The sequence below is a fragment of the Bison bison genome, unplaced genomic scaffold, assembly GCF_000754665.1.
Source record: "Bison bison bison isolate TAMUID 2011002044 unplaced genomic scaffold, Bison_UMD1.0 scf7180017864191, whole genome shotgun sequence".
Taxonomy (NCBI): Eukaryota; Metazoa; Chordata; class Mammalia; order Artiodactyla; family Bovidae; genus Bison; species Bison bison.
In genome coordinates this window covers 463,816-491,113 of record NW_011494763.1, presented here as the reverse complement: position 1 = coordinate 491,113, position 27,298 = coordinate 463,816, and the positions used below count along the sequence as shown (strand labels likewise).

Below are 27,298 nucleotides of genomic sequence, written 5' to 3'. Positions count from 1 at the left end.
CCTTCAGCAACTGTTGGCTCTCAGGCTCTCTGCCTTCAGAAGTCTGGCTTCCCCAGGTCCCACCGCTGAGCCGGGCACTCTGCTCGCCTCCATGAACTGTCCCTTCAAATGGCCTGAACCCTGCCAAACTCAGGAGCGGATCGAGAGTAGACCACTCTGTGGGCCAGTAACCCGCTCGAAGTTTTCTTTCTGAGCCCCACTGGAGGACGACTGGAATCAATACCTAGCGCAATGAGGGTACACTGGCGCCTTTAACAAGTCCGAGGAGAGCAACTTGGATGCAACATACACATGGGAAGTGATCTGACTGGTGCCTTTTGTGGCTTTCCCAAATTGGCACCAGGTGCCTCTGCACCCCTTCCCTTACCCACACCCCTCCTCAGTCCTGGGCCACAGCCACACCTCCACCAGCTGCGTTTCCAGCCAGGCAGGAGGGCTGCCTGGTCCTGAGGGTAGCGTCCAGCTTCTGCTGTCGGTCTTCCAGCCTCGTCCAAACCTGTCCCCTCTCCCTGCCTCCCACCTAAGCCCCACTGTCCTCTGACGCCCGGGCAGGGATGGTGTGCGCTGGGGGCTCCACCCTCCGGTCGGCTCATTCACGTGTCAGGCCTGCCTCTCCGTGCCCCCTGGGCCACCCAATACGAGGAAGCGGCACAGAAAAGGACTCCACGGAACCTGGCCACTGACACTGGGAACATGCCCCTCGGCCACCTCCTCAACCCCTCCCCTTTCACGACCAAACAAAAACGGCAAACAGGAAACGCTCGTCTTTTAAAAATTACTCTATTATTATCAAATAGAACCACAGTATCCAAAATGTCATTATAAAGTTCTATCCCCAACTAAGTGGCCCCGCCCCGCCCCTCCGAGTGGCCGGCGGCCAAATCACGCCCCCCGTGCTGATTGGTTTCATCCATTTTATTGTCAAGGAAATGAACAGCCCAAAGGGGGTTCCCCAGGTCCGCGCTAGCCACCCCCGCCACTGGGGTCTCCCGGGGGAGATGCGGCCACCCTGTGTCGGGGCGGAGGGGGGGAGAGGAGGGGACGAAGGGGAGAGGGGGGTGGGGGGAGGGCGTCACGGACAAAGGGGGCTGGGGGTGCCCCGTGCCCGCCCGCTGGGCTTGGGCCGGGCGGTGGGCCGGGCCGCGCTCACTCGCCCGTGTGGGTCCGCAGGTGGTACTTGAGCGACTGCTTGTAGCGGAAGCACTTGGCGCAGTGCGTGCAGGGGTAGGGCCGCTCGCCCGTGTGCGCGCGCTGGTGCTCCAGCAGGTGGTGCTTCTGCGTGAAGCGCTTGCCGCACTCGGGGCAGGCGTGCGGCCGCTCACGCGAGTGCACGCGGCAGTGGTTGGTGAGCTTGGACTTCTCGCTGAAGCTCTTCTCGCACTCGGGGCACTTGAAGGGCCGCTCGCCCGTGTGAGTCCGCTGGTGGCGCAGCAGGTGTGAGGGGCGGCTGAAGCTCTTGCCGCACAGGCTGCAGATGAAGGAGACCTCGTGCTTGCCCGCGTGCACGCGCTGGTGGATGACCAGGCTGATGTGCAGGCGGAAGCTCTTCTTGCACTCGGGGCACGTGTAGGGCCGCTCGCCCGTGTGCGTGATCTGGTGCTTAGTGAGGCTGGACTTGTGGCTGAAGCTGCTGTCACACTCGGGGCACTTGTAGGGGTGGGGGCCCCCGCCGCTGCCACCACCAGAGCTGGGCGACTTGGGGCGCGGCTTGAGCGCGTGCTTGGGGGTGAAGCCAGGGCCACGCTCGGGTGACGCGTAGCCGCCGCGGACGCGGTGGATGCGCTGGGGCAGCGTGAGGTGCTGCCTGTGGCGAAGCTGACCTCGCACTCGGCGCACTCGTACGGGCCCTCCTTGATGTGGTTGCGCTGGTGGATGATGAGGTTGATCTTCAGCCGGAAGCTCTTCCCGCACTCCATGCACGTGAAGGGCCGCTCGCCGCGCCGGTTCCGCTGCTGCTGGCTGCCCGAGCCCCGGTTCTCGCCCGGGTGCCGCTCGCCGTGCGACGGGGGCGCCAGCCGCTTCACCGCCGGGTTCCCCAGCTGCAGCGGCGGGGGGCTCTCTTCGCCCTCGGGGGACAGCTCCCCTGGCAGCGGCGTCGGGTACAGGCCGGTCTCGTACCTCCCGGACAGCTGCCCGAGGGACTGCAGGTGCTGCGGCAGCTCATCGTCCTCCTCGTCTTCCTCCTCCTCCTCCTGCTCCTCGGTCTTGATCACGATCCCCTCTGCTCCAGGGGGCGGGGAACGGGGGGGAGAGAGACAAGACGTCGTTAGGTGTTGCCTGGTGCCCCTGACCTGGGTGAGGCAGACCCTTTGCCCACACCTCCGGCCCCGAGCCTTCGTGCCTGCTCGCTCCCCGCCAGGGAACCTGGGCTAGCTGCGGGGCTTAGCTCAGGAAAGGGCCCATTCGGGCCGGTCCGACCAGGCCCCAAACAGGCGGGTCGGAGCCCCGTTTTGGAATTTTCTGCGGGGAAGCGGGAACGACGGGATCCTTGTGGTGGGACGTGGGCGCTATGTGTGCCCATCGCCTGGCACCTCTAGCAGGCAGGGACTCGCAGGTAAGAAGGTACTCGCACGCGGAGCCCTCCTGGAGGCGCTTGGGTCCAGGGAGCCAGAGGTTGGTACCCTCAGGACCCACGACGCTCCAAGCCCATCAACACTCCTGTCTTATTTTGGCCACTTGAGGGTCGGGTTTCTACCACGCAAGGGTCCTGACTCATCAAGTTGGCTACCTCTCCCCCTCTGCGGTCTCCTCTGCCTGAACTCGGCTCAGCCTCCTTGGCCTCCTTTCCGGTACTCACCTGGAGATTTCTCCTCCATCAAATCCCCCTTTTGAGGAGGGGTGGGGGTGGGGGTCTCCAAATCCTGCCCATTGCTTTACACCCAGCCCCAATCCTGTCTCCCCCAGAAAACCTTCCTTGGCCTTCCCAACCTGTATCCCTCAAGCCCTCCTGAGCCCACAGCAGGCGTGGCGGTGCCTCCTGAGGTAGCACCTCACCTACATGGGTGGATGGCTCACTGCAGGCAGACTCCACCAGTCCTGACCCTGGAGCTGGCTGGGGTCTGAGGTAAGTGTTCCATGAACACCCCAAACGGTGATGTCCTCCTCCTGGGGCTCTGCCCTCTAGCCTAAGAAGTTGTCTGTTTTACAGGGTTCCTGGAGAACCTAAGTTGGAGAGTCCGCCAGCATCTGTGTGAATTTTCTCAAGCGCCTTGTTCTTACCTGGCCCTCTCTAAACACTGAATTGGGGAGCTCTATTCTTAGTGGCCAACTTTGTGTGACATGAGAAAGGCATTCACTTTTGAGTCCACCTGTGAGATGGAAGATGTGACAGTCTGACATTTGTGGAATTCTCAGGAGCAAACAACTAAACTTTTCCAGAACACTTTCCACCTACGCTCTCTCCTGTTCCCAATATCCTATCACAGGAGACGTCAAGCAAGAATGATCCCTGTCTCACAGACACGGGGCACCCAAGCTTGCCACCGTCATGTAACGTTTCCAAATAAAGTAAATAAACTGAGACCTCTTCAGCAGTTGCAACTGAAGGACCAGCTAGTCTGTCCCCTCAACTGACAGGGAAACTGAAGCTGGCAATGTTCGTGAGCTGGCCAAAGTCTTGTAAGTCTGTCAGTGACCGCTAGGCCACAGCACTTCCAGCTACGCCTCTGCACCCTGTAAGTGGCAGTGTTAAAATTAGAACACAGGTGTGCCGAGTCCCAGCTCAGGCCTCCCCGGCTATAAGACAATGCTGCCTCAGTCCAGTCAGGACGCTCAGCAGGAAGTGACCCAGAACATCCCTGGAACATGATGCTTAAAAGATCAGGAAGGAGGAAGCAGCTTCAGAGGTTGGCAACTCATTGCCCTGGTGTTGATCCTGAAAATAGGGTTGTTATGAAAGGCAGAAGGGAAATACGGGCCTTAGAATATTGGAACTTTCCTTGGGTTTCAAAGTTGTATTTTCTCAACAAAATAAGAAGAAACAGTTGGCCCTAAAATTCAGGACTTGAAATCCCACAAAGAATCTTAGACTATTACTAAGTGGTACTAATAAAACTAAAGGGAATGTTCACAGGGCAATCAATGCAAGGTAGCCTCACAATTTGCCTTGTGTCTTTCGCTATTCTCTAATGAAGGACAACATGGTATGTTAAAAAGGTTTCTCTACTATCATGCAATTATTTAAAAATAAAGAGTTAGATCCACATCGTTTGACCAAGAATAATGTCCATGATAATTTATTATTGTGTGCAAAAAGACAAACTGCAAGGAAATAAAGTGAAAAAAATTTAAATCATTTCTCCGTATAAATATTAACTGATACGATGGCTAATGACTCCTAGTATACTAGACTTTGATAAGTCTAGTATAATCTTAATGATGATTCAAGAAACGTTCAGGTTCATTTCATTTCTGCATACAGTTGTACAATTCCCAAGTAAAACAGTAGCTAAGTAGACTTAGTAGCTAAGTCTAGTAGGATATTTAAAAAATACACCATGAGGATCACACGGGGCTTTTCTCAGGCCTGCATGGACGGGTCAGCATCACAGAAGCCGTCCTGGCAGCGCTCCTGAGAGCACACGTCCTCACAGGGAGCAAGGGTGTGCAGCCTGGTGACCCCGAGGCTTTGAGAGTAAACAGAAACGAAGCCTAGATTCCGCCAGAAAAAGACAGCATGGTCTCAGCCGTTTGCAAAGACGTGTGATCCAAGGTGGAAATCTTCAAGCCAGTTGAGGCTTCTAGTGTGACACAGGGATGACCAAGGACAGACATATCAGGAGACGGAAGTTCTCGCCTTGCCACCAGTGTGTGACCTTCTCGGCCTGCCGAGGGAGGGGCCGGAGAGATGATCTCTGCCATCCCCAGAGGTCCTCATCTGACCTGGTCTTTGGCTGCAACGCCCTCTTTCCTTGCCCGGGGATGCTTTTAAATCCGGGGGCAGGGGACTTGGACCTATGGCCCTGCTTGGTTCGGTCACAACTGTTGAGCCCTCGGTGTCACACAACCTCTCTGAAGGAGACCTCGGCTCCCCCCCAGGACCCCCCACCCTGCCCCCTCTGCAGGCCTGACGACACCAGCTCCCCCCACTCACCTGCACAGTTCCTCTGCTGCACCAGCATCTGCTTGAGCTCGCTGAACTCGCCTGAGCCCTCCGTGGATGCCTCCAGCGGGTTTTCCGGCTCCTGCATGTCCAGGTCCGGCTGCTCGCCACACGGGTCCCCCAGCTCCGAGTCCTGGAAGCCATGCTCCTCTACCTGGCCCATCAGGGGCTCCGGCGTCTCCAGGCTCTCCGAGCCCTCGTCGTTGGTCTGCACCTCGATCTTAATCACGATCCCATCGTGAGCTGAGAAGGCGGGCGGGTGGGGGCGGGAGAGGACAAAAGATGCCAGAACATGTTCATTCCACCTGCTCAGGTTTTTGCAGCCCTGGAATTTATATTTTCAAAAAGTCTTATTTTAGAGACCCTGAAGAAATATCCCGAGTTGGCGGTGAGTAGGCTTAAAATTCTCTGGACACCGTGTAGCCTTGAATATAAACTGGAGTCAAGTTAAAATAGAGGCAGTTTGTTTCCACGACCCCCTGTAATTTTATAAGATAGTCATGGTTTCTTTTAAAAAGAGACCCCAATTCCTTTTCCCAGGTTAGGCCAGAACAAAGCCAACAGCAACTCTCTCTCTCCACCTCAACCAAGTTAAAGACAAGGCTAATCATGTGGTTGGGCTTCCCAGGTGGCTTAGTGATAAAGAATTTGGCTGCGATGCTGGAGATCTGGGTTCGATCCCTGGGTGGGGAAGATCCCCTGGAGGAGGACATGGCTACCCACGCCAGTATTCTTGCCTGGGAAATCCCATGGACAGAGGAGCCTGGCGGGCTGCAGTCCATGGAGTCTCAGAGTCGGACATGGGAAATCCCATGGACAGAGGAGCCTGGCGGGCTGCAGTCCATGGAGTCTCAGAGTCGGACATGACTTAATCACTAAACAATGACAACAGTCATCTGGTCATTTGCACACCCTTTCAAGTCCTGGCCAGGTGTCCTATACCGACAGACCAGAGGCCCCCACCCCCACCCCCGGCCCTGCCCCAGTCCCCTCTCCCAGCCTCCATTTATAGGCACAAGAGGGGGCCGCGGGGTTGTTTTTAGTTAAATAGCATCCGATTACACACATGGCCCTGACATTTTTTTTTTAATCTACTTGTATGTCTGTTGTAGGCTAATTTCAAATGTTGTTACACACAGGCATTGCTTTACATAAATGGGATTATAGCACACATTTCTGGTTTTCAGTGCAGTATTTTTCCCCTTTTAATTTGCCGCCCCTTCCCCTCGCTCCTCACTTGACAAGTACAAGCGTCTCAGGTCACTCCCGTAATGGACCTCACACTTTTCCTCTGTGCTTATGGATGATTTATCACAGCATGTTTATAGTCATGTTTCTTTTCTAGCCATTGGTTGCAAAAAATAAAACTGCCTTATACATAATGCTCTATGTTCCTTTTCTCACTCAAATATACTGTAGAAATCCCTTCACGGCAATTTCTGTACGCTAATGCATCCTTTTAAAAGCTGAGAATATTCCACAGTGAGGATCATATAGCAATGTGTTCAATCATTTCCTTATTGACAACATTCACTTTTTGCTCCTAGGCTTTTGCCCTGGTGAACAGTACTGCCATAAACATGTGTTTATTTATATCTCTAACCAAAAGGAGTGCTTTTATTTTTAGGAGAGTGGCGGGAGTGGGACTTCAGGGTCAAAAATTAAAAATATTTTCGATTCTGACAGATGTCATCAGCCTGCTTATCCACAGGGCTGTGACAATTCACATCTCTCCCAGCACTTTCCCCACATCCCCGCCAGCAAAAGACATCACTGCTCTTTTTAATTTTCCTCGGTCAGATGGGTATAAAGTGATAACTTACTGATACTTTAGTAGTTCTACTTCCCTGATGAGGATAATGTGAGTGTCATTTCTTGGTCTTTGAGAGTGGATTCTGTGTGAACTGTGTTCTGTCAATTGGTCAGAGACCTTTGATTCCTGTATTAAAGATAACCCATTTTTCTTACTGGCATTTCAAATATTTCCCCCAAATTCATCATTTGTCTTTGCCTTTGTGTTACCTTTTATCATAAAACTTTCCTAAAGTTTTCATCTCATCAGTTATGTCCCTTTTCCTTTTTATGGCTTGTGGGTTTTCTATTTTACCAGAGTTAAGCAGGAGGTCTCCTCTGGCCCTAGGTGGTTCATCTGGTCTCCCAGATTTTATTCCCAGGTCCTTATAATTTAATTTTTACCTTTAGCTCTTTATTCCACCTGAAATTTGCTTTCATCTTGTGTGTAGTGTGGGGTCTCCACTTTATTTTCTTGCTTATGGATACAGCTATGCCAGCATAAACCCCCTCAAATCACTGTGTTAATTATGGAAACTGTAAATGTACAATGCGTGAACATACACATTCTTTGAACATTTATCCCATAGCTATTGACTGAGCACCAACGACGTGCCATGTGTGTTCCAACGGTGGAACACACGAGGCAACAAAACAGAGCTCCCTGCCTGCCTACATCTCACATAAGGCAATAGCATAATCAATAAACTAGATGGTGTGTTACAAGGTGAAAGTGCTGTGTTAAAAGAAACGGGACCAGGATCCCAGTGGACGAAGCTCCTCACTGTCCTTTGCCATGTTCCCTTGTCCCGCCCGAATGAAGTGGATCACATCACCAAGAAAGCAGACCGCTAATCATACTAGCGACTGATGGCACATGGCCTAACGCTGGGTTCTTTCTGATGCCTGGCAATCCTTTAATTCCTCTCTGATCAGCCGCCTATTAAGTCCCAAACGATGGGGAGTGCACCGCATAGCCAACAGTCCGACAGCCTTCCACGCGGCCTGAGCCTGCTTTCCCTCCGAACTGAGCTGCCAGAGATGTCTTCATCCTACTCTCTGTCTTACAAAAAAGATAAATCATCCACACTCACACCCTGGCTTCCTCCTGCTCCAGCTTGACGTCATCACCTGGCCTCCTGTGTCCCTCCTCTGGGCTCTCTACTACATCACAACCGTGGCTCCAGCATCAGAAAAATACCTTCCCTGACTTCAAAAACTCCTGGAAATATTTTGCTTGCCTTCTCCCTAAGATAATTTTTTAAAACCAGGTACTCATTTGCACCTTCCTGAATAAATACATAAAATGCTTCAATCGCTGCAAAAGATGTAATTTCTGGAGTATTGTAAATATTGATATTTTAAAATAAACTCTTCCATTGCCATTTAATGTTGCCAATGGAATCTTAGAACTCTGGCAATTTAAAACCCACCATTATTCACTTAAAGAATACATGAACAAGTTCTTCTTTGATACTTGAAATTTTAATATCATTCCTTTTCACCTTGGACTTCTATTTCCATTCCCACTTTACCCACAGAATTTTATCCTAATAGAACATATTTTTGTGCTCAGATGCCTTTTACTGATCACCTCATCTACCACTCTGCCACAGAAATGTGCATGTAAATGGAAAGATTAATTTTGCTTTCATTTCTAATAACCACAGGGCTCTAAGAGTTACTTTTCTGCCTGGTTTAAGTCATCCTTAGTTATTACTATTGTGGAATGAAAAATAATTATTCAAGATGGGAAACCAAAACCCTGGAGGAAGTGAATCTCTTACAAGGATGGATAGGGACTTTTCCCCCAATTAGTTCACTTATCTGAGAGTGAATATTCTTATCTCTTGAGTGAGACAGAGTTCAGAATAAATTCTATTCCTACTTTTCATTTTTATAAATATAACCATTGGGAGAGCTCATTTGCATAGATCTGGAGATGGGCTGGCGGGAGCTTTGTTATGGAATCATCCCTCTATTCTGTGAACTTCTGAATTACAATGCTGCAAAAGCACATGGTTAACATATCATCAAAAGCTGTTTTTAATGACCTATTAGCTGACAACTTAATTAGGTTCTCTTTCAATTTTGTTGAAAGCCAGGTATTCCAAATATCTGACTTCCAAGTGAATTCGCCATCCAGGCCCCTGAGCCATGCACTTCTGGTCCCCATCCCCGCAACAGTCTGGCTTGTGCCTTTGTTTCACGACCCCAAGGGCGTTTTATACCTCAGAGAAACACTCCATAGTAAGGCAAGACTGGCAGGAGGTGCCTGTTCTTTATTTTCAATAGTGGGAGACCCGGGAGCTAAGGAACAGCACTACTGGGACCGCAAGCGTCCAGCGGCCTCGATGATGCGTTTTATGAAGGAGAACAGATGGACGAAGACTTGGAAACGGGACCCACAAAGCCATCTGTGTTGTGCCTTCTGGGAAAGCCACTTGTACCCCCAGGCATGGGTGTTCCAGCCTGAAGACCAATGCCTTCCCATCCCTTTGTTGTTCAGTCACTAAGTCATGTCCGACTCTGCGACACCATGAACTGCAGCATGCCAGGCTCCTCTGTCCACCACTATCTCCTGGAGTTTGCTCAAACTCATATCCATTAAGTGATGCCATCCAACCATCTCCTCCTCTGTCATCCCCTTCTCTTCCTGCCCTCAATCTTTCCCAGCATCAGGGTCTTTTCCAGTGAGTCAGTTCTACATATCAGGTGGCCAAAGTTCTGGAGCTTCAGCTTCAGCATCACTCCTTTCAATGAATATTCAGAGTTGATTTCCTTTAAGATTGACTGGTTTGATCTCCTTGCTGTCCAAGGGACTCTCTTGAGTCTTCTACAGCACCACAATTCGAAAACGTCAATTGTTCGGTGCTCAGCTTTCTTTATGGTCCAATTCTCATACCTGCACATGACTGCTGGAAAAACCACAGCTTTGAGTATGTGGACCTTTGTCGGCAGACTGATGTCTCTGCTTTTTAACATGCTGTCTAGGTGGGCCATAGCTTTTCTTCCAAGGAGCAAGCGTCTCTTAATTTCATGGCTGCAGTCACCACCCGCAATAATTTTGGAGCCCAAGAAAACAAACTCTGTCACTGCTTCCACTTTTCCCCCTTCTAGTAGCCATGAAGTGGGGGACCAGATGCCATGATCTTCGTTTTTTGAATGTTGAGTTTTAAGCCAGCTTTTTCACTCTCCTCTTTCACGTCCTCCTTTAAGACCTGCGCTCCACCAGACATCCTAGGCTGCTCTCAGCCCATCGTGAGTGTGATTCTCTGTGAACCCAAGCCGTTGTCTGCTCCTCTATGGCATCTAATTCTTTTCCCCTTGAAATGGGCAGCAGGTAGACATTTTTGTGCCTCTCCCCTACTTTCTGAGCAGCAGAGAAGCCAGTGTTTCCCACTGAAAAGTTCTCTCTGCACTGAACAACTTTTGAAACAGTACTGACAACCAACAGCCAGACTGCATTCATAAGCAGTAATCTGTTCTCCCATTTAGAAAAAATTAATCAAAGACTAATACATTGTGGGAACATAGTTTATGACCAAAGGTAGCATTTCAAACCATCGGAAAGGGATTAGGTAAGTGGAGTGGAGACAACTGGCTTCCTGACTAGAAGAAGAAAAAAAAAATCTTCACATGTCTCACATCAAAATAAATTATGGATGAATAAAACTTTAGACATAAATAATGAAATCACACTAGGATTAGGAAAAAAAAAGCACAGTTTTCCCCCCCTCCCCCGTCCCCTCTTCCTTCCTTTTTATAAACAATGTCGAGCTGAGGAACTGGTTACTCCGAGACCCTCTGGGACTTCAAAGATTCCTTCCAGAAGCTACCTGGTCAGTTACACCAAAGATATTGAATATGCACAATACTATAATCTTTAGTATAATGTGCAATCAACTATAACCTTTTGGTGTAAATTTTCTGGAAAAAAAATTTGTAGATTTGCCTTGACATTGTTTGGTGATAAATATTTAATTTGTGATTGGTTTTTCATCTTGTAACTACATTTCTTCATCAGAACTCTTCTGAGATGGGAAAAATCTCTGCTACAAATTGTTTTCAAAGGTATTAAATGTTGTGAACACATTTAATTATTAATGAAGCGGGTATAATGTTATTCTGGGAGACAGTTAAACATTTAATTATTTACTAATTTTCAAATAAAGACGTCAAAGATATATTTTTGAAAAAGCAAGTTGCTAAACAATGTACTTCTATACTGTCTGAAAAAAATTTTTTTTAACAATGAGAAAGCATTTATTACATAATTAAGGCTCTGTGTATATGTGTTTGACTACATGCACATAAAGTGAAAGGAATAAGCTGCTCTCTTTTTTGGGGCTGTGCTGTGCAGCTTGTGGGATCTTAGTTCCCACCCAGGGATCGAACCTGGGCCCTCCGCAGTGAAACTGTGGAGTCCTAACCACTGGACCTCTAGGAAGTCCCGAGCTGTTGACTCCTGAAAGAGAATTATGGAAACTTTCACTCTTTCAACTTTTTTTCTTTTTGAATTATGTTGCTGCAACTTCAGAATTTCATTGGAAAGTGAAAACCAGCATTGCCACGTTAACTTTCTCCACCAGCTCAAAGCACAGAAATGATGGCTGACACGGGCTTTCCAACCTTCTCATGGGTACACTTTCTGTTAGATTTTTTAAACTTTGGTATATTAATTTTTAAAATCATCTTTAAAAAGTTTATATATGCACATAGGTCAGAGGGTTGAAGAGTTCTTAAAAACTCACTTTTAAAAAGCTCCCCACCATCCTTCAACTTGCTCCCAGAGGCAGTCACTTCCCATCCTTCTAGCTGATTCTTTTGTCATTCACCTTTATACCTCTCTGTAACATAATGACACTGCTACTCCTTGAGTTTTCAGTTTTAAGCATCATCTACTGACTTCCTAGAGCTGGAGAGGACCATCTCTTCCTCATCCATCCACATCTTGTCCAAATCTTTGATTCTTCCCAGTTTGTAATTCTGATTGGATTAACAATGGGTGTTTTTGTTATTGGATTATGTAAATGCTACTTAAAATTGAATCATGTAGCACACTTATAAATACTTTTCTATACTTGTAAACACTTTTCGATTTCCCTGGAGGTAGTTTTCTTTTGTTTATTGGTGTTTAGTCGCTCTTGTGACTCTATGGACTGTAGCCCGCCAGGTTCCTCTGTCCGTGGGATTTCCCAAGCAAGAACACTGGAGTGAGTTGTCATTTCCTTCTCCAGGGGATCTTCCTGACCCAGGGATCAAACCCAAGTCTCCTGCAGGTCTCCTACATTGCAGGCAGAGTATTCTTGCCTGGAGAATCCCATGGACAGAGGAGCCTGGCAGGCTGCAGTCCACAGGGTCGCAAAGAGTCGGACACAACTGAGCGACTTCACTTCACTTCACTTCACTTCCTTACCACTGAGCCACTGATGAAGCTCCTTCTTTTGATTAACCTACTGTTAATTACCACTCAGTTGGCTCCAAAGTCTCCCCCAACCCTTCCTAAAACCCTCCTCTCAAAATATCCAAGCATAATGGGTATTTCTCAGGTTTACCGACTTGAAAATTTTTCTTCAAATTTATGCTCCAGTCTGGACTTGTGCCTCCAGATCCACAATGTCTTTTGGGGATCCCCTTTGGTGCACCCCAGGGATTCCTTCACCTGTCTTATGTTGGAGCTCCTTACACCTCTTCCTTTGTTTATTTCTTCACTTGGCAAAGTATATGCCCCAGCTTGAGGAAGGGAGTGTGGCAGACCTTGAACATCTCATTATCTTGATTTCATTCTCATATCTAATTAGATGATTCCAGTTAGATACCAAATTCAAGAATGTTGGAAAATACTTTCCAATTTTATAATGTAAAGAACTTTAAAGGCATTGCTCTGCTGGCTTGTAGTTTTCAATACTGCTGAAATGTCCAAAGTCATTCTAATTCTCGTTCCTTTGTATGAACCTGGATTTTCTCCCAGAAGTTTATCAGATCTCCTGGGTCCTCAGCTGTTTTGCAATTCCTTGCTCAAGTATTTAAGGTGACATCAATTTTTACCCGTTGTTCTGGACAGTTGGTGGCTCTTAAACCTGGAGAGTTATGTCTTTAAGTGCTGGGAGTTTTCCCTGAGATCTTTCATCACTAATTCTCTCCTCCCTAAAAATCTGCTATTCTTTTTTTTCTGATTTTTCTATTATCTGGATGGTGAACTTCCATCTTTTGATTTTCTTATTCTCTATTTTCTTTTCTGTTGTTTTGTTCTATTTTCCCAGGTCATATACTCAATTTTATTAAACACTGCTCAGTTCAGTTCAATTCAATCACTCAGTTGGGTCCGACTCTTTGCCACCCCATGGACTGCAGCAAACCAGGCTCCCTTGTCCATCACCAACTCCCGGAGCTTGCTCAAACTCATGTCCGTAGAGTTGGTGATGCCATCCAACCATCTCATCCTGCGTCGTCCCCTTCTCCTCCGGCCTTCAATCTTTCCCAGCATCAGGGTCTTTTCCAATGAATTGGCTCTTCCCATCAGGTGGCCAAAGTATTGGAGTTTCAGGTTCAGAATCAGTACTTCCAATGAATATTCAGGACTGATTTCCTTTAGGATGGACTGGTTGGATCTCCTTGCAGTCCAAGGGACTCTCAAGAGTCTTCTCCAACACCCCAGTTGAAAAGCATCCGTTCTTCAATGCTCCGCTTTCTTTATAGTCCAACTCTCAATGATTACTGGAAAAACCATAGCTTTGACTAGACAGATCTTTGGTGGCAAGGTAATGTCTCTGCTTTTTAATACGCTGTCTAGGTTGGTCACAGCTTTTCTTCCAAGGAGCAAGCATCTTTTAATTTCATGGCTGCAGGCACCATCTGCAATGATTTTGGAGCCCAAGAAAATAAGTTTGGTTCTCGGTTATCCATTTATATTAAAAGTTGAGTACTCAAAAGTGAATTGCAAGTCTGGTGCATCCAGGTAGGCCGTGGTTTCCCAGCAGGATGGTTTGGCTAGGTCATTTCACTGGGAAATCTTTTGGGCTGGCCCTGAGAGTCTCCAGATAAGAGTTTCCCAGTACCCTGCCCTGAGGGTTAAACTTGGATGGGAGCATAATTTGAGGAGTCAGGTTAGGGAAAAAAGCTGGAGATTTCAAGATCTGTCTGTAAGCTTCACTCATTCCCTTGTTTTCAACGTGGTACCCATCTTCTCAATTGTGCCTGGTGTCCACGTCCAGAGATGCTTCTGTCTTCAGAGAATAAGCCTTGGTCACCCAGCAGGGTTGGGTGAGGCCGTGGAGGGAAGCAGCAGTGTTTAATGGACTCTTAAGATGTTTGACTAGTGCTCTGTTTTTAGCCTCACCTTTACCGCCATTTCCAAAGCTACCTGGTATCTCCAGTGGTGCTAGTTGCCGGGTCTTGAGCAGGGTTGGGGTGGACTGCAGATTGGGTTTCCTCCCAGCTTCCTTGACACCAGTTTTGGATTCAGCTTTCTAAATCAGTGACCACTCAGCCATCTGCTCTTAGCCTTCCAAAACTCAGCTGCTGCCGTCTCCTCGTCCATTCCTTTAAAAAGTCCCTTCACTCTTGTTTTAGGAGGAGGGGGGGAGGTGGGAGTAAGCACATGTTCAATCTGCCACCTTTAACTTGGAGTTTTTCTTCATTTTTTAAAAATTATTCTTAGTGAGTAAGAAGTGATATATGCTCACTTTAGAAAATGCTAGAAAGCATAGTGAAATATGATTTGGTTTATATTTCCACCCAGTTTTTCCCCTATCTTCTGTGGACGTCGTTGACTTCCTACTGCATTTACATTATCTGCTTCTTTTTTGGCTATGCCGCCCGGCTGCTGGGATCTTGGTTAACCCAGCAGGGATCGAACCTGGACCCTCGGCAGTGAAAGCACAGAGTCCTAACCACCGGACTTCCAGGGAATTCCCTACATTACCCATTTCTATATCCATGTTTCATATCAACTGGCTTCAAACAGGCTTGGGCAATCCTCATCTTAAGCAAACAAGGCTCCTTACCCCACCCACCCCGCCAGCGTTTCTGCTCTGCACTCACAGCTACACTGGATAACCTCCACTTCCTCATCATCTGTCCACTCTTCAGCCCACTCTACAGGCCTCCACCCTGGCCATACCACCAGTGCTTCTCTTGCTAAGACCACTGATGCTGCTAATGTGCAAATCCAGCAGACGCTTGGCAGTCTTTGCCTTGAAAGTGAAAGTCGCTCAGTCATGTCCGACTCTTTGCAACCCCATGGCCTATTCAGTCCATGGAAGTCTCTAGGCCAGATTACTGGAGTGGGTAGCCTTTCCCTTCTCCAGGGGATCTTCCCAACCCAGGGATCGAACCCAGGTCTCCTGCATTGCAGGTGGATTCTTTACCAGCTGAGGCACAAGGGAAGCCCAGGAATACTGGAGTGGGCAGCAGATTCTTTACTGACTGAGCTATCAGGGAAGCCCGTAAGTAAGTAAGGAAGAAAGTCTTTGCCTTACTAAACCACAATGCAGCATCAATACTGTTCACCCTGCTCCCTCCCCAGGGAAACATTCTTCTCTTGAACGTTGACGCACTATCCTAATTTCTTACTACCTTTCTGGCCACTCCTCCTATTTCCTGTGATTCCTCTGGTTTCTTCTTCTTTTCCCAAACCCTACAACAGTGGTTTTCCACCTTGGGCTGCACATGAGAATCACCTTGGAAGCTTTTTAAAAAATACTAACACCTGGGCCCCACCTGGCCCACTATATTACAAATCTGCTCTGAAAGTCAGGACTCTGGGGGCACATCCTGTGCTCCTGCTCTTCCCCCATCCAGGCTGGGAAAGATGATCCTGTCCACACGATTGAGGCCCCAGGTCCATCTCTAGCTCAGGTCTCTGCTGGGAGCTCAGGTCGCCATCACTCAGTACCAGCTCCTGGACGTGTCCTGAGATCTCACGCCTAACGTGTTGTCTTTCCTCCGAGTCGGAGCCTCCCACTGTCCTACCCCCTCACTCGTGTCATGGCCTGGGAGTCATCCTCAAGACTCCCTGTCCTTGTACTCAACATCCACCAGCCACACTTCATGGACATCCACATCTGTCCCTGGCTTAGGCAAGGTCCTACCCGGCCTACGGAGAGAGCCTCCTGGCTTCCGGTCCTCCTTCTGCATGAGGAGTTCTCCTCCAGGAGCTCCCACTTGTGTTTCCACTAAAAATCCCACCTCCTCCGAGGCTTCTGCCAACCACCCGGGCTCAATAAGGCCTTCGCCAGTGTATGTCCCAGAGCCCTGGAGCCTGTCTGCATGGCACTGCCATAGTGGCCGACTGTATTTTTCTATACATGGGGCGTTTAGGTTGTTAACACCATTCTCTTGACATAGTACAGGGTACAAAAAGTATTGGGATGAACTAAATAATAGACAAGTGAAAATACGGTGCAAAAATGCTTCACATGTGTTTCAGTGGCTGCATGACTGTCTATCGTGGTGTAATATAGTATTTTTTCATCCTTATTTTTAAAAGATTTTTTTGACGTGGACTATATTAAAAGTCTTCATTGAATTTGTTACAATACTGCTTCTCTTTTAGGTCCTCGTTTTTTGGCTGTGAGGCGTGTGGGAATCTTAGCTCACCACTGCTACTGCTAAGTCACTTCAGTTGTGTCCGACTCTGTGCGACCCCATGGACTGCAGCCTACCAGGCTCCTCTGCCCATGGGATTTTCCAGGCAAGAGTACTGGAGTGGGGTGCCACTGCCTTCTCCCTTAGCTCCCCAACTAGGAATCAAACCCACACTCCCTGCATCGGAAGGCAAAGTCTTAACCACTGGACTGCCATGGAAGTCCCCTGCTTATTTGTATACCTTAATCCATATTTTGGGATTTTTTTCTAGGCTACAGACTCTCAGAAAGGAAATTATCAGGTTAAGTAAATGAATATTTTAAATATTTAAAACATATTTTAAGTCCAAAAAATATCAAATTGCTTTGTAAAAAGGCTGAAGCTACATACAATATATGAGAATCTGGATTTCAGCCATGGCTTCTGGTGTGTTTGCTTCACTCTACTAATCTGCCAGGTGACAGTGGTCTCTGGCTCCCCCAGTCCCCATTCACCCTTACAGGGCTGTGAACAGGAGCCCCGGCTCCGGGGAACTTGAGCAGGGCCAATATCTGAGTCACCTTCAGGCCTCCTTGCCGTTAGGAATTGGAACCATAAATGACAGCTTATGGACTGCATTTACTCAACCAATTCATAGAATGGTGATGTTCGGTGTATTTAGAACCATGACAGTTCTGTCTTCTAGCTGTTTCCCCCTTGGTATCACACTTTCAGGTCTGGCCCTGGGCTGGCCTTGTGGCCGTCCTTCCGAGGGAGAGGACACGCAAATAAGAGGTGACCGCTGGCGTGTTTGGGGTTCTGATAACTGAACTCATAGGACAAGCCTGCGGCCCCGAGGCCAGGGCCCCACACACAGGGGTGCCCTGTGGGCAGTGCTTCCCGTTCCACTCCTGTCCTCTGCTCCAGTCAGGCTCCTGGTGGCTGAAGACGGTTAGTGGAACAAATGGCACATTCCAGCCACACAAGGCAGCCTCTGTGAGGCCACTGCTGCCCACAAACGCTCTGGCTCGGACGCACTTGTGCCAGAACCAACCCCGCCTGGGGCGGAGCCGGTTGAGGTTAGTTATTTGCTCTTGATTCTGGCCCCACTCAGTGGGAGGCCCACCTGTGATGAGGGTGTGAACAGGCTGACCGCGGACAGGGTCCATGTTCCCGTCCAAGCTCTTCTAAGAAGATGCTAGAAAGGCAGAACCTGGACTACAAAACCCCACGGAGACATCAGCGGGGTTCTAGGATCTTTACCACAGACCACCTCTCCCCTCTCGTTTTCTGCCTCCCAAGTCCTCTTTCTGATTTCTCCTCTTTTGCATCTCTCCATTCGCAGTGATACTGGTTTTGGATGTGGCCAATCAATCCTTTGACATCCAGACTTATTTTCCTCCAAACAAATGTCACATCTTGTCCCCAAACCCCTCTCTCACCTCATCTACTTTTAAATCCATCTTTCTGCCTGCCAGAATGAACTCAGGACCAGCCCCTTCCCTCCATTTAAATCTCTAGGCAAATCTCTAGAAAGTATCGATGCTTTAGGGTTTCTCTGAAACACGCCAGCATTTATTTTTCCTTAGGGTCCCACCTCTTCCTGAAGTTACTTCCGCTCTTACTCCACGTGGCCACCTCCTCCTGGTCCCAGAGCCAGTGACATTCCTTCATACAAGACCCGGCTTTTGACCCCAGTGGGCTCTTCAGCCAGATTATCCTCCTTTTGCAAAAGACAGGATCACCAATGACATTTAGCTACAAAAGACAAGGACTGCCCCCACAGAAGACCTTCAGGTGAGTGACGCAAGCCCAAGAGCAATGCCGAAGAAGGGGCTCTGAAACCACCTGTACCCCGAGAACACCGCGGTGCCAGTGTGGGGGCTTCTGAGTGACCTCTGTGTAAGGAACCGCTCCCCATGCGGACAGACAGTGCCTGGCGTCCCAGGCTGCTGGCCCCTCCGGGTCAGCACACCGGGCCCTGGCTCTCAGTACCCCTCCTGTTTCACAGATGAGAAAGCAGACCTCCAGAAGGCTCAGCAACTAAAACCACACAGCGAGGACGAAGCAAGGCCGGGGCTCAGGGGCAGGCAGCCTGACACTGGGTCTGCTCCCGAGCCCACGGCGGTCCTGCCTGCACCTCCCTGCCACCGCCACCTCGCCGCCTCGTCTGGACCCCGCCCGCACACTGGAGGACGTTCAGGTCAAGTCCCTCCACTCACCGGCCGCAGGCCCAGGGACGTGGCCCTTCTCTGGGGAGCTTGAGGCTGCACCAGCGTCAGCATCCTGACAAGGGAACGCCTTTCTGTCAGTTCTGGTTTTGTTTCCAACAGAGAGTGAGGTGACGCTCAGTCAGGTCAAAAGCTCCCCGAGACCACGGTGTTTTTCTAGTTCCGCCACCAGGGCTGCTGGTGACCTGGAGGCCCCAGGGCCTCTGGGCCGCCCTCCTGCACTGGCCTGCTGACATAGCCCGCTGGGGTCTCCTGTGGGCCACACACCCCACGTGGGGCCTCCCGGGCGCCAAGGCCACGATCGCCTGCAGCCACTCACCGGCACTGGGATCGGCAGGCGCCTCGCCCTCCTCAGAGTCCTCCTGCTCCTGCATGGCCGGCCTCTCCCCTCGTTCCATCTGTGACATGAGGTCTGGTTTGGAAATTGCATAGTCTGGGCAGGAGGAAGAAAAGAAGATGTTCTATGGGGTGATGTCGCACTGAATGCTACAAAACTGTCCCCTGTGTGCATGTGACACCAGGAGCAGCTGCCCTACTTGAGGCCGCAGTGCTGCAAACCGAAGGGCCAAGTTTCCAGCCCTTCTCCTAAGGGCATGCTGAGTGTGCACATGTGCACACACGTGTGTGTGTGTGTGCTGAACCCATCTCAGGTCCTCCCGGCGGGACCAACAATGGGCCGCACTTGCCGACTGATGGAAACCAGCCCTCGGTCATCTGTGGCTCACAGGTGGCCAATGCCTGCTCGGACTTTCATGACAAAGGCAGAAGATACTTAACATTTTATAAATGAAGAAACTAACCTTAATAAAATCTAGAGGTCACGAAACAAAACACTGACAGGTTTTTTTACATTACAAAAAGTTTCAAGTTCTTTGGAAATAAAGTCAAAAGATTATGAAACTTGAAGAAAACAGTATGTCACATACATTTGTAAAATATAAGGCCAAGGGTTAACATCCACAATTATATATATATATATATATATATAGCCTCTATGGTTACTGAAATAAAAATATCAAAGGTACGAATAGGTAATTCATAAACACATAAAAAAACGCACAAGTTCCCATACCGATACAAGTCAGTATCATTTTTTGTCCACCAGAAAAGACAAATCTTTACAACAGGAGAACCGCGGCTGGGGTAAGGGTGTGGAGATGGCGCTGTCACACTGCTAGGCAAACACACACACACAGCCCTGGGGACGGCCCATGGAAGCGCCTGTGACACTGTACACGAGCACCTCTTTCCTTGGCAAGCCCACCTCCCTGATTCCATCCTGTTGAAATACTCGCGGAAGTACACAAACACAGAGAAATCCTGACTGCAGCCCTCTGCAGCAGGGCTGCCGCTCATCAATAGTTCAATATCGACAGCACAACAGTTCACCAGGAACACTGCACTGCCCTTCAAGCGGGCCTGTGGGCTGACACAGGAGCTGTCTCTGGCTACCGTTGGTAAAATAAGTGAGGGATCCCATTTGTGCAAACCACAAACCACACTTGCACGAGCGCACAAAATGATGGGAAACAGTATAGGCCCCAGGGTCCACGGTGGTTCCCTCGGGGGAGCAGCACTGACTAGAGGGTGGCGGCTGCTCGTTATTATACAAACCTAAATTGTTGCATTCACACAATTATGTATGTACTTTAAAAAGAAAAGTGGGGGAAAAAAAAGGTACCCCATGGAGAAGTATAGATGGATAAAAGTAACAGTTCCAGCAAGGATCAAATTCTCTATGCAACAGCATATTTAATGTTTTTCTAATTTTGTGTGTGTGGGTGTGTGTCCAAAGAGTTCCCCACATCAGAGAAAAGGATACATACAATACTAAAGCTTATCTTCCTAAGTCTTCATCCTCAAATACTCCTATTAACAAAGATAACAAGAATATACAGATTTGGGGGGAGGAGAGATCTCGGTGAAATTGTGACCTCTCGGTGGGGACCTAGGATGTTCCTTTAATCCCCGGGGTCACACCTCATCTCTGCACAAGGGGGACAAGAGATCTCAATCAATGGCAGTATTCATGGCTGATACCTGTTCTAACTCCCGCACGGGAAAGGTGTGCTGTTTAAGTGCCGTTCTCACAAGGCATCTCACACTTTGTTCAGTAAGGGTCTCCTGGACAAACTAATTTTAAGGTTTATACATATATATATATAAACACCACTGATGTCCAAGTTTGTCCCCCGACTCCTGTGGCTTCTCCATAGAGTGGTTTCTCTGTTTACAAACTGTGCTGATCTATGCTGCACTGGTGTATGTGGGTATATGGGTGCCTGTTCTTTTTTATTGGGCTCTTGAAAATGATTTCTGGGCATTCAGAGGCCCCAGAGGTTCCTAACGAGCCCCCAGCAGGCAGGCAGGAAGCCGTCGGCAGACAGCCGTCTTCTTACCCATGGAAACCAGAGACTCGTAGTTGCCGCGCATCACGTGCTTGTACAGCTCCTTCTGCCACTCGGACAGGTTCCCCCACTCCTGCTCCGAGAAATGGACGGCCACGTCGTCGAATGTCACAGGGACCTGAAACCACACAATAGGCTCAGTGTGGACCCACTGGAAGGCGTCACTGGGCCTGGGGCTGCCGGATCCCAAAGCCGAGAACAGCTCTGGCCCCCTAGGCTTGGGTAAAAACTCTCAGGCCTGAAGCAGAAAAGGCCCAGCTATGAGTTTTCACCAGGGACCTCTCTAGAAATCAGAAGGCTTCAGCCACTGTCCTGGCCCGAGACAGTCAGGGCCCCGGGCTGTCTGGTCCCCTTCTCCTCTAACAGGATAATCCCTGCTGCTGTAAAGCGTGGTCTGCAGACCAGCAGTGGCACCACCGGAGAACATGCTGGAAATGCAGACTCTCGGGCTTTACTCCAGACCCTCTGATTCAGACTCGGCATTTAGTAAGATCCCCAGGTGACTCAGCCACTTACCCTGGTGGCTCAGATGGTAAAGAATCTGCCTGCAATGCAGGAGACCTGGGTTCAATCCCTGGCTCGGGAAGATCCCCTGAAGGGAATGGCAACCCACTCCAGTATTCTTGTCTGGAGAATCCCAGACAGAGGAGGCCCGGGAGGCCACAGTCCTTGGGGTGGTAAAGAGCTGGACATGACTGAGCGACTAAGACACACACTTCCAGGTGATTCATATACATAACACGACTGCAAAGCGCTGGCCTAGACAACACGGTCCATGCATCGTCCCCTGTCCCCACCCCGGCCCTGCCTTGAGGCTGCGCAGAGAGGCAGTAGTATAAAAAACAAAAAACAGAAAGAAAACCAGTCCACTTTCAAGTGCTCTCCTCTGGGAAACAATATTAAAACCTAACTGTCCTCTGGTGTTTTAGAACATCTCTGAAAATCACATTTTTACTGGCATTAACATGACTTTAAGTTAACTGATACAAATGTTGCAAGCAACAGGGCCCTGTAACATTTCACAGTCTTCCTTCCACCCCCACGGGAAACCACACCGGTCCACACTTGTCCACAGCTCAGCCACTTGGCCTTCAATGCGCCTTTTATCCCCAGATGTCACGAATGAACTTCCTTCTACCCTGACAGCTCCCGTCACTAGAACGTCCCTCTGATCTATAACCTATGCTTTTCATCAACAGGAGGAATCATTTGGTATGGGTGTGTCCTGTTCTTAGTGGAGTTGGGGACCAGACATTATCAGATTCTTTTCCTTCTTACCTACGGCTTTCCCCTTCTTTGATACTAAATTCCTAAAATCCATTCCAGTCCCGGTCACTCCTTAGGAAGCCCTGGCTGGGATAAGGTTACCTTGGGAACTTCCCCGTTGCTGCCCGGGGGCAGCCGCAGGATCCAAAAGTTTCTGTTCTTCAGCAGGTTCTCCATGTTCTCCAGCCGCCTCTGCAGCAGCCCGTATTCCTGCAGCAGGGTCCCCAGCACGACCCACTTGCTCTCCAGGTGGTTGGCGAACTCCACGGCTGTCTTCTCGCAGTCGGCTATTTTCTTCTCATTTGTGCCGGTCCTGCCCTCCAGGGTCAGGAGCCGCATGGCTTGGGCCTCCAGTTTCCTCTCCACCGCTTGGACGGCAGCCCACACGGCCAAGCGGGTGATCTCTGCCGTTGGGAGTGGGGTGTCCTTCTGGGCCGCAGCAGAGATCTGGAAGGGGGTGTCCTTTTGGGAAACTGGGCTCTGGAGCAGGGGGTCCATGTCAGTCTCGGGCACGGTGGGGGAGAGGGTCAGGGGGTCTCTCTCAGGAACTTCGGGGGAGTGGAGCGGGGCTTCTTGATGGTGGGCGGAGTGGGAGAGAAGGGACATCTCTTGTTCGGCAGCGGCAGGGGGCGGATATGGGGGCTCTTCTGGGGAAGTCAGGGGGCCCTGGATCCGAGTCTCTTGCTCGGGAGCGCCAGGATACAGGAGTGAGGGTCCCTTCTGGAGCACAGGCGGCATTCGGCCAGAAGTCTCTTGCTTGGGGGCGCCAGGAGTCTGGGGTAGGCAGCCTTGCCGGGAGACAGCGGGAGACAAAGAAGGGAGTTCTTTGGGGGGAAGCACGTGGGATTGGAACAGAGTTTCTCGAGGGAGTCCGGCCGGGACCTGACGTGGAGTTTCTTCCTGCAGGACGTTGGGGAATGACAGAGGGGAGGAGCGTTGGGTCTCCATGTCCAACTGCTGGACCTGTGTTCAAGGAGAGAAAGAACAGTGTTGAAGGCCAAGAGTCTCCAGCAGGCAAAAAAATTCCGAAGATAAACACCCACATTAAAGGGGCTTCAGGCTTTGTAACAATACGATACGCTCCATGGACATGAGTCTCTTCTTGAGACCCTCACGCTGATCTACGTGTGCATGATACAACTACATTAACAACAGATAAAAGATGGTAACACCACCTCTGCTTCCATAGAGCCGTCTCCTTTCTACAACATACACTTCACAGGAGTCATCTCGCGAGTAGAGGTGTGGGAGAGGAGAAAGGATACTGGCCTTGAACTGGAACACTCGGTTTTCGGCCCCATTTATACCAACGCTGTCTGGGTCCCCCTGGCCCGGCTATTCGACTTATCTGTTCTCAGAGTCCTCAGCCAATAGACAGGGTCATAATATCTCACCCACCTGCTCCCTCACTGAGTTCTTCAAGCAATGAGCACTAAATATAGAGTAAAGCTCTGAAAAGCAGTAGAGCAGAATCTTGTCAATGCCAGGCTAGCCGAAAACTGCCAGCAAGGTGGGGCTGGTTCTACGAAGGAACTTACTTCCAAGGTGAACCCGACACCCAGCCCCCCCCACTTCTATTTGTATCATCAGGCAGTCATGGCACCCATGTTCTTTCCCTTGTTTTGTCCAACGGTAAGGACACACAATTATCTTAAGCTTCCCAGACCTTTTGATAAAAGCTGAATTGTTGACTTAATAACATTTTTCAGAGTTGATACAGTATAGGTTTGCCTTTGAAACACTGTGGACACAGCCCCTGCTGGAGAGGCTGAATGGGCTACTGGGCACCCGGGCTGGCTCCTGTGACATGCAGAGAAGACAAACACTGACACAGGTGTGGGCATGGCAATTCAGAGCCAAAGTTCCCTGGCAGAGGGTCCCCAGCGGTAGGTAGACCCTGCTTGTCGGGGTCCTCCCCATGGTTCATGAGGTGGGAAGGAGGAAAAACAGAGGCCTGGCAGGATGGGAAACAGAGCTGAAGTCAGTCAGTTCTGTGACCTGTGTCATGGTTGGTGGGGACTGGAGCCAAAATAAAGACCGACTCCTTCAATTACTTGAAGGGGGTTTCAATTATTCACACTCTCCCCATTCCCTGACTTGCTATGTCCATGTTCAAGGAAAGCTTGTATCATCATGGAGGTGAAACCAAGGTCTTCTGAGTGATCAGCGCTGTTTCTATCTATCCAGACAATCAATATGTTTATTGGAACTGAAAAGAATTTCTTCTTTATCTATGTTTGTCAAGCACACTCTTCTTTCAGTGAACTGCTGAAAGGCCAGTTATTATGTGCCAGATAGAAGTTATCTTTAAAGTAACTGAAATTCCTTTTTTCTTCATTTGAAAATTAGCATATCCCTGGTGTCCAGTCTGAAACACAGTATGTGCTCAACACATGTCTGCTGAATGAAAAGTATAAATGACAGGGTTACAAAATGTTACTCGAGTTAATAATAATGAGCTCAGTTGGTAAAGAATCTGCCTGCAATGCAGGAGACCCCGGGTTGATTCCTGGGTTGGGCAGATACCCTGGAGAAGGGATAGGCTACCCACTACTGTATTCTTGGGCTTCCCTTGCAGCTCAGCTGGTAAAGAATCTGCCCACAAAATGGGAGACCTGGGTTCGATCCCTGGGTTGGGAATATCCCCTGGAGAATGGAAAGGCTACCGACTCCAGTGTTCTGGCCTGGAGAATTCCATGGACTGTATAGTATAAAGTAGGAAAAATATAGTTAATAATGAAGTTCTTTGAATCATCAAAGATGATTAATCTAAACTTATTTATACCTTCTAATGCTTTCTTTCATTTGTTCATTCATTCATTCATGTGTAGTGTAACTGAGACAGCATCAGGCTTTTAAGACAAGGACTGAAGATTTAAGACCTTGTTCAGGTAAAAGGTTTCTGAGGTAGTACAATCCAACAGCTTCGCAGGGAACCAGATGTGAGGGCCAATTAGTCAGGTAAAAGCTGACAATTATTTGGCCTTTATTATGTGCCATGAACTGTGTTTTACAGGGTTTATCTAATTTACTCTTCACAAAACCCTATGTTGCTGCTAAGCCGCTAAGTCACTTCAGTTGTGTCCGACTCTGTGCAACCCCATAGACGGCAGCCCACCAGGGTCCCCCATCCCTGGGATTCTCCAGGCAAGAACACTGGAGTGGGTTGCCATTTCCTTCTCCAACGCATGAAAGTGAAAAGTGAAAGTGAAGTCGCTCAGTCGTGTCTGACTCTTGGCGACCCCATGGACTGCAGCCTACCAGGCTCCTCCCTCCATGGGATTTTCCAGGCAAGAGTACTGGAGTGGGGTGCCATTGCCTTCTCCGACAAAACCCTATAAACAGGGACAATTAGAATTCTTATCCAGACTTAGCACAGGAAGGCACGGAGGTTTGGAGAGGCTAAGGAACTGGCGCAAGGTCACACAGCCGTCTGGCTCCGAAGTCTGAGTTTCAGCCTAAGCCGTAGGTCGCCTCTGGGCCTCACGTACCAACTGAGACAGCTGGTCAGTGTGTGTTCTGAATCCTTTTTACCTCTAAAACTCGAAGGCTTGGAGATTAAACAAAGACCTGTGGGAAGGCCCTGCCCACGGACATTCCGATTTAATGGTGGGGTCAGGGACCCCTTCAAAAAGCTCGTGTAAACTATGGATTCTCCCCCTCAAAAACACACATGAGCACACACCCAAAATTCAGCAAGCACTCTCAAGGGCATCACAGACCCCTGAACCCGAAGGCTCATCAACAACTAAGCCACCTCTCAACTCTTCACAGGCGAGGGAGTGACTAGATAGGAGTCTCAGACACAGGGAAAGTGACCAGCCTAACACAACACAATAGGTACAGGTATGGCCCTGTCCTCACGGGGGTTTAGGGTATTTGCCTACATGGTAGGAAGAAGGGAAAATCCCCAGGGGTGAAGTGAGTCTCTCAGGCGTGATCCAGGGGTTTAACTGGAAACAATGAAGAAAAGCTTCAGGACAGTATATAAAGCCATTAGAGCAAGGCATCTTTACTAAGTAGTCTAATCAGAGCTCAAAGGAAAATACCAGTTATTTGCTCTCTATTATTAGAGTGTCTCTATCCATTTCCGGATTCTGAGCACTGTAGAGCCATGAGGGGCCACAGAAGCGCATCCCTTCCACTGCCCCCAAATAAAAGCCCCTGGCTCTATTTTCATCAGTCCCAGTAAACCTATGGCTTGATATTACGCTAAGCAAAAAGAAATGGCCAAAGGGAGAAATGGAGCTTGTAAATATGATATGTAAGATTAATAAGCTTACATTTTCAAACTGTTAGGGACAGGGAGAGAATTCCTCTGGTTCTTATTTCATAGGATTTAACCCCACCCCCACCTCCCCCCATGTATCCTAAACGGATGGGGTCTCCAGGATTTATTCATTAGCAGAAAAATTCATCATACCTATCTTGACTTATAAAGCCATGCCATTGTCTCCTATTACCCAATGTGGTTCACCCAGAATTATATACTATTCAAGGGTCCTGGAGACCTAGGCACTTAACAACCATTTTGTTTTATTTTTCATAGCGTTGCTTTTATTGTTATCATTATTATTATTTTAAGACCTGAGGCTCTTCAGAAAAGCCCTATATCCCGACCCCTTCCTGTACCCAACAGGAAACTGAGGCTCCGGGCTCTGCCTCCCATGCAGCAATCCTCCTCCCAGCACGACTACTGCATTTTAAAGAGCAGGTCTGCGGGGAGCTCTGGAGACTGATTTTTAAGAACGGCCCCTGATAGGGGCACACCAACCCCCAAACCCTTCGTAGCTCGCTTCCCCAGACCCCAACCGTCCGGACACCCAGAGTTCGACCGAGCCTCCGGACGCAGGGAGGCTGGAGGCCGAGGCGCCCGAGCCCGAGGGTCACCTGCTCCCCACGCCGGAGACGCTCGGGTGGGCGCTGCCCGG

The 27,298-nt window shown here is 49.2% G+C and overlaps 1 protein-coding gene across 1 annotated transcript in view; it reads right to left on the bottom strand.

The window, feature by feature from the left end:
* Window positions 1-770: 770 nt before the first annotated feature.
* The window catches only part of ZNF777 (zinc finger protein 777), a 27,921-nt gene continuing 1,393 nt past the window's right edge, over window positions 771-27,298 (bottom strand). The window contains 6 exon segments of the mRNA XM_010843865.1: window positions 771-1,811; window positions 1,814-2,221; window positions 5,093-5,344; window positions 19,013-19,126; window positions 21,093-21,219; window positions 22,470-23,330. Coding sequence (XP_010842167.1) covers window positions 1,147-1,811; window positions 1,814-2,221; window positions 5,093-5,344; window positions 19,013-19,126; window positions 21,093-21,219; window positions 22,470-23,315 — 2,412 coding nt within the window. The 5' untranslated portion in view covers window positions 23,316-23,330 and the 3' untranslated portion in view covers window positions 771-1,146.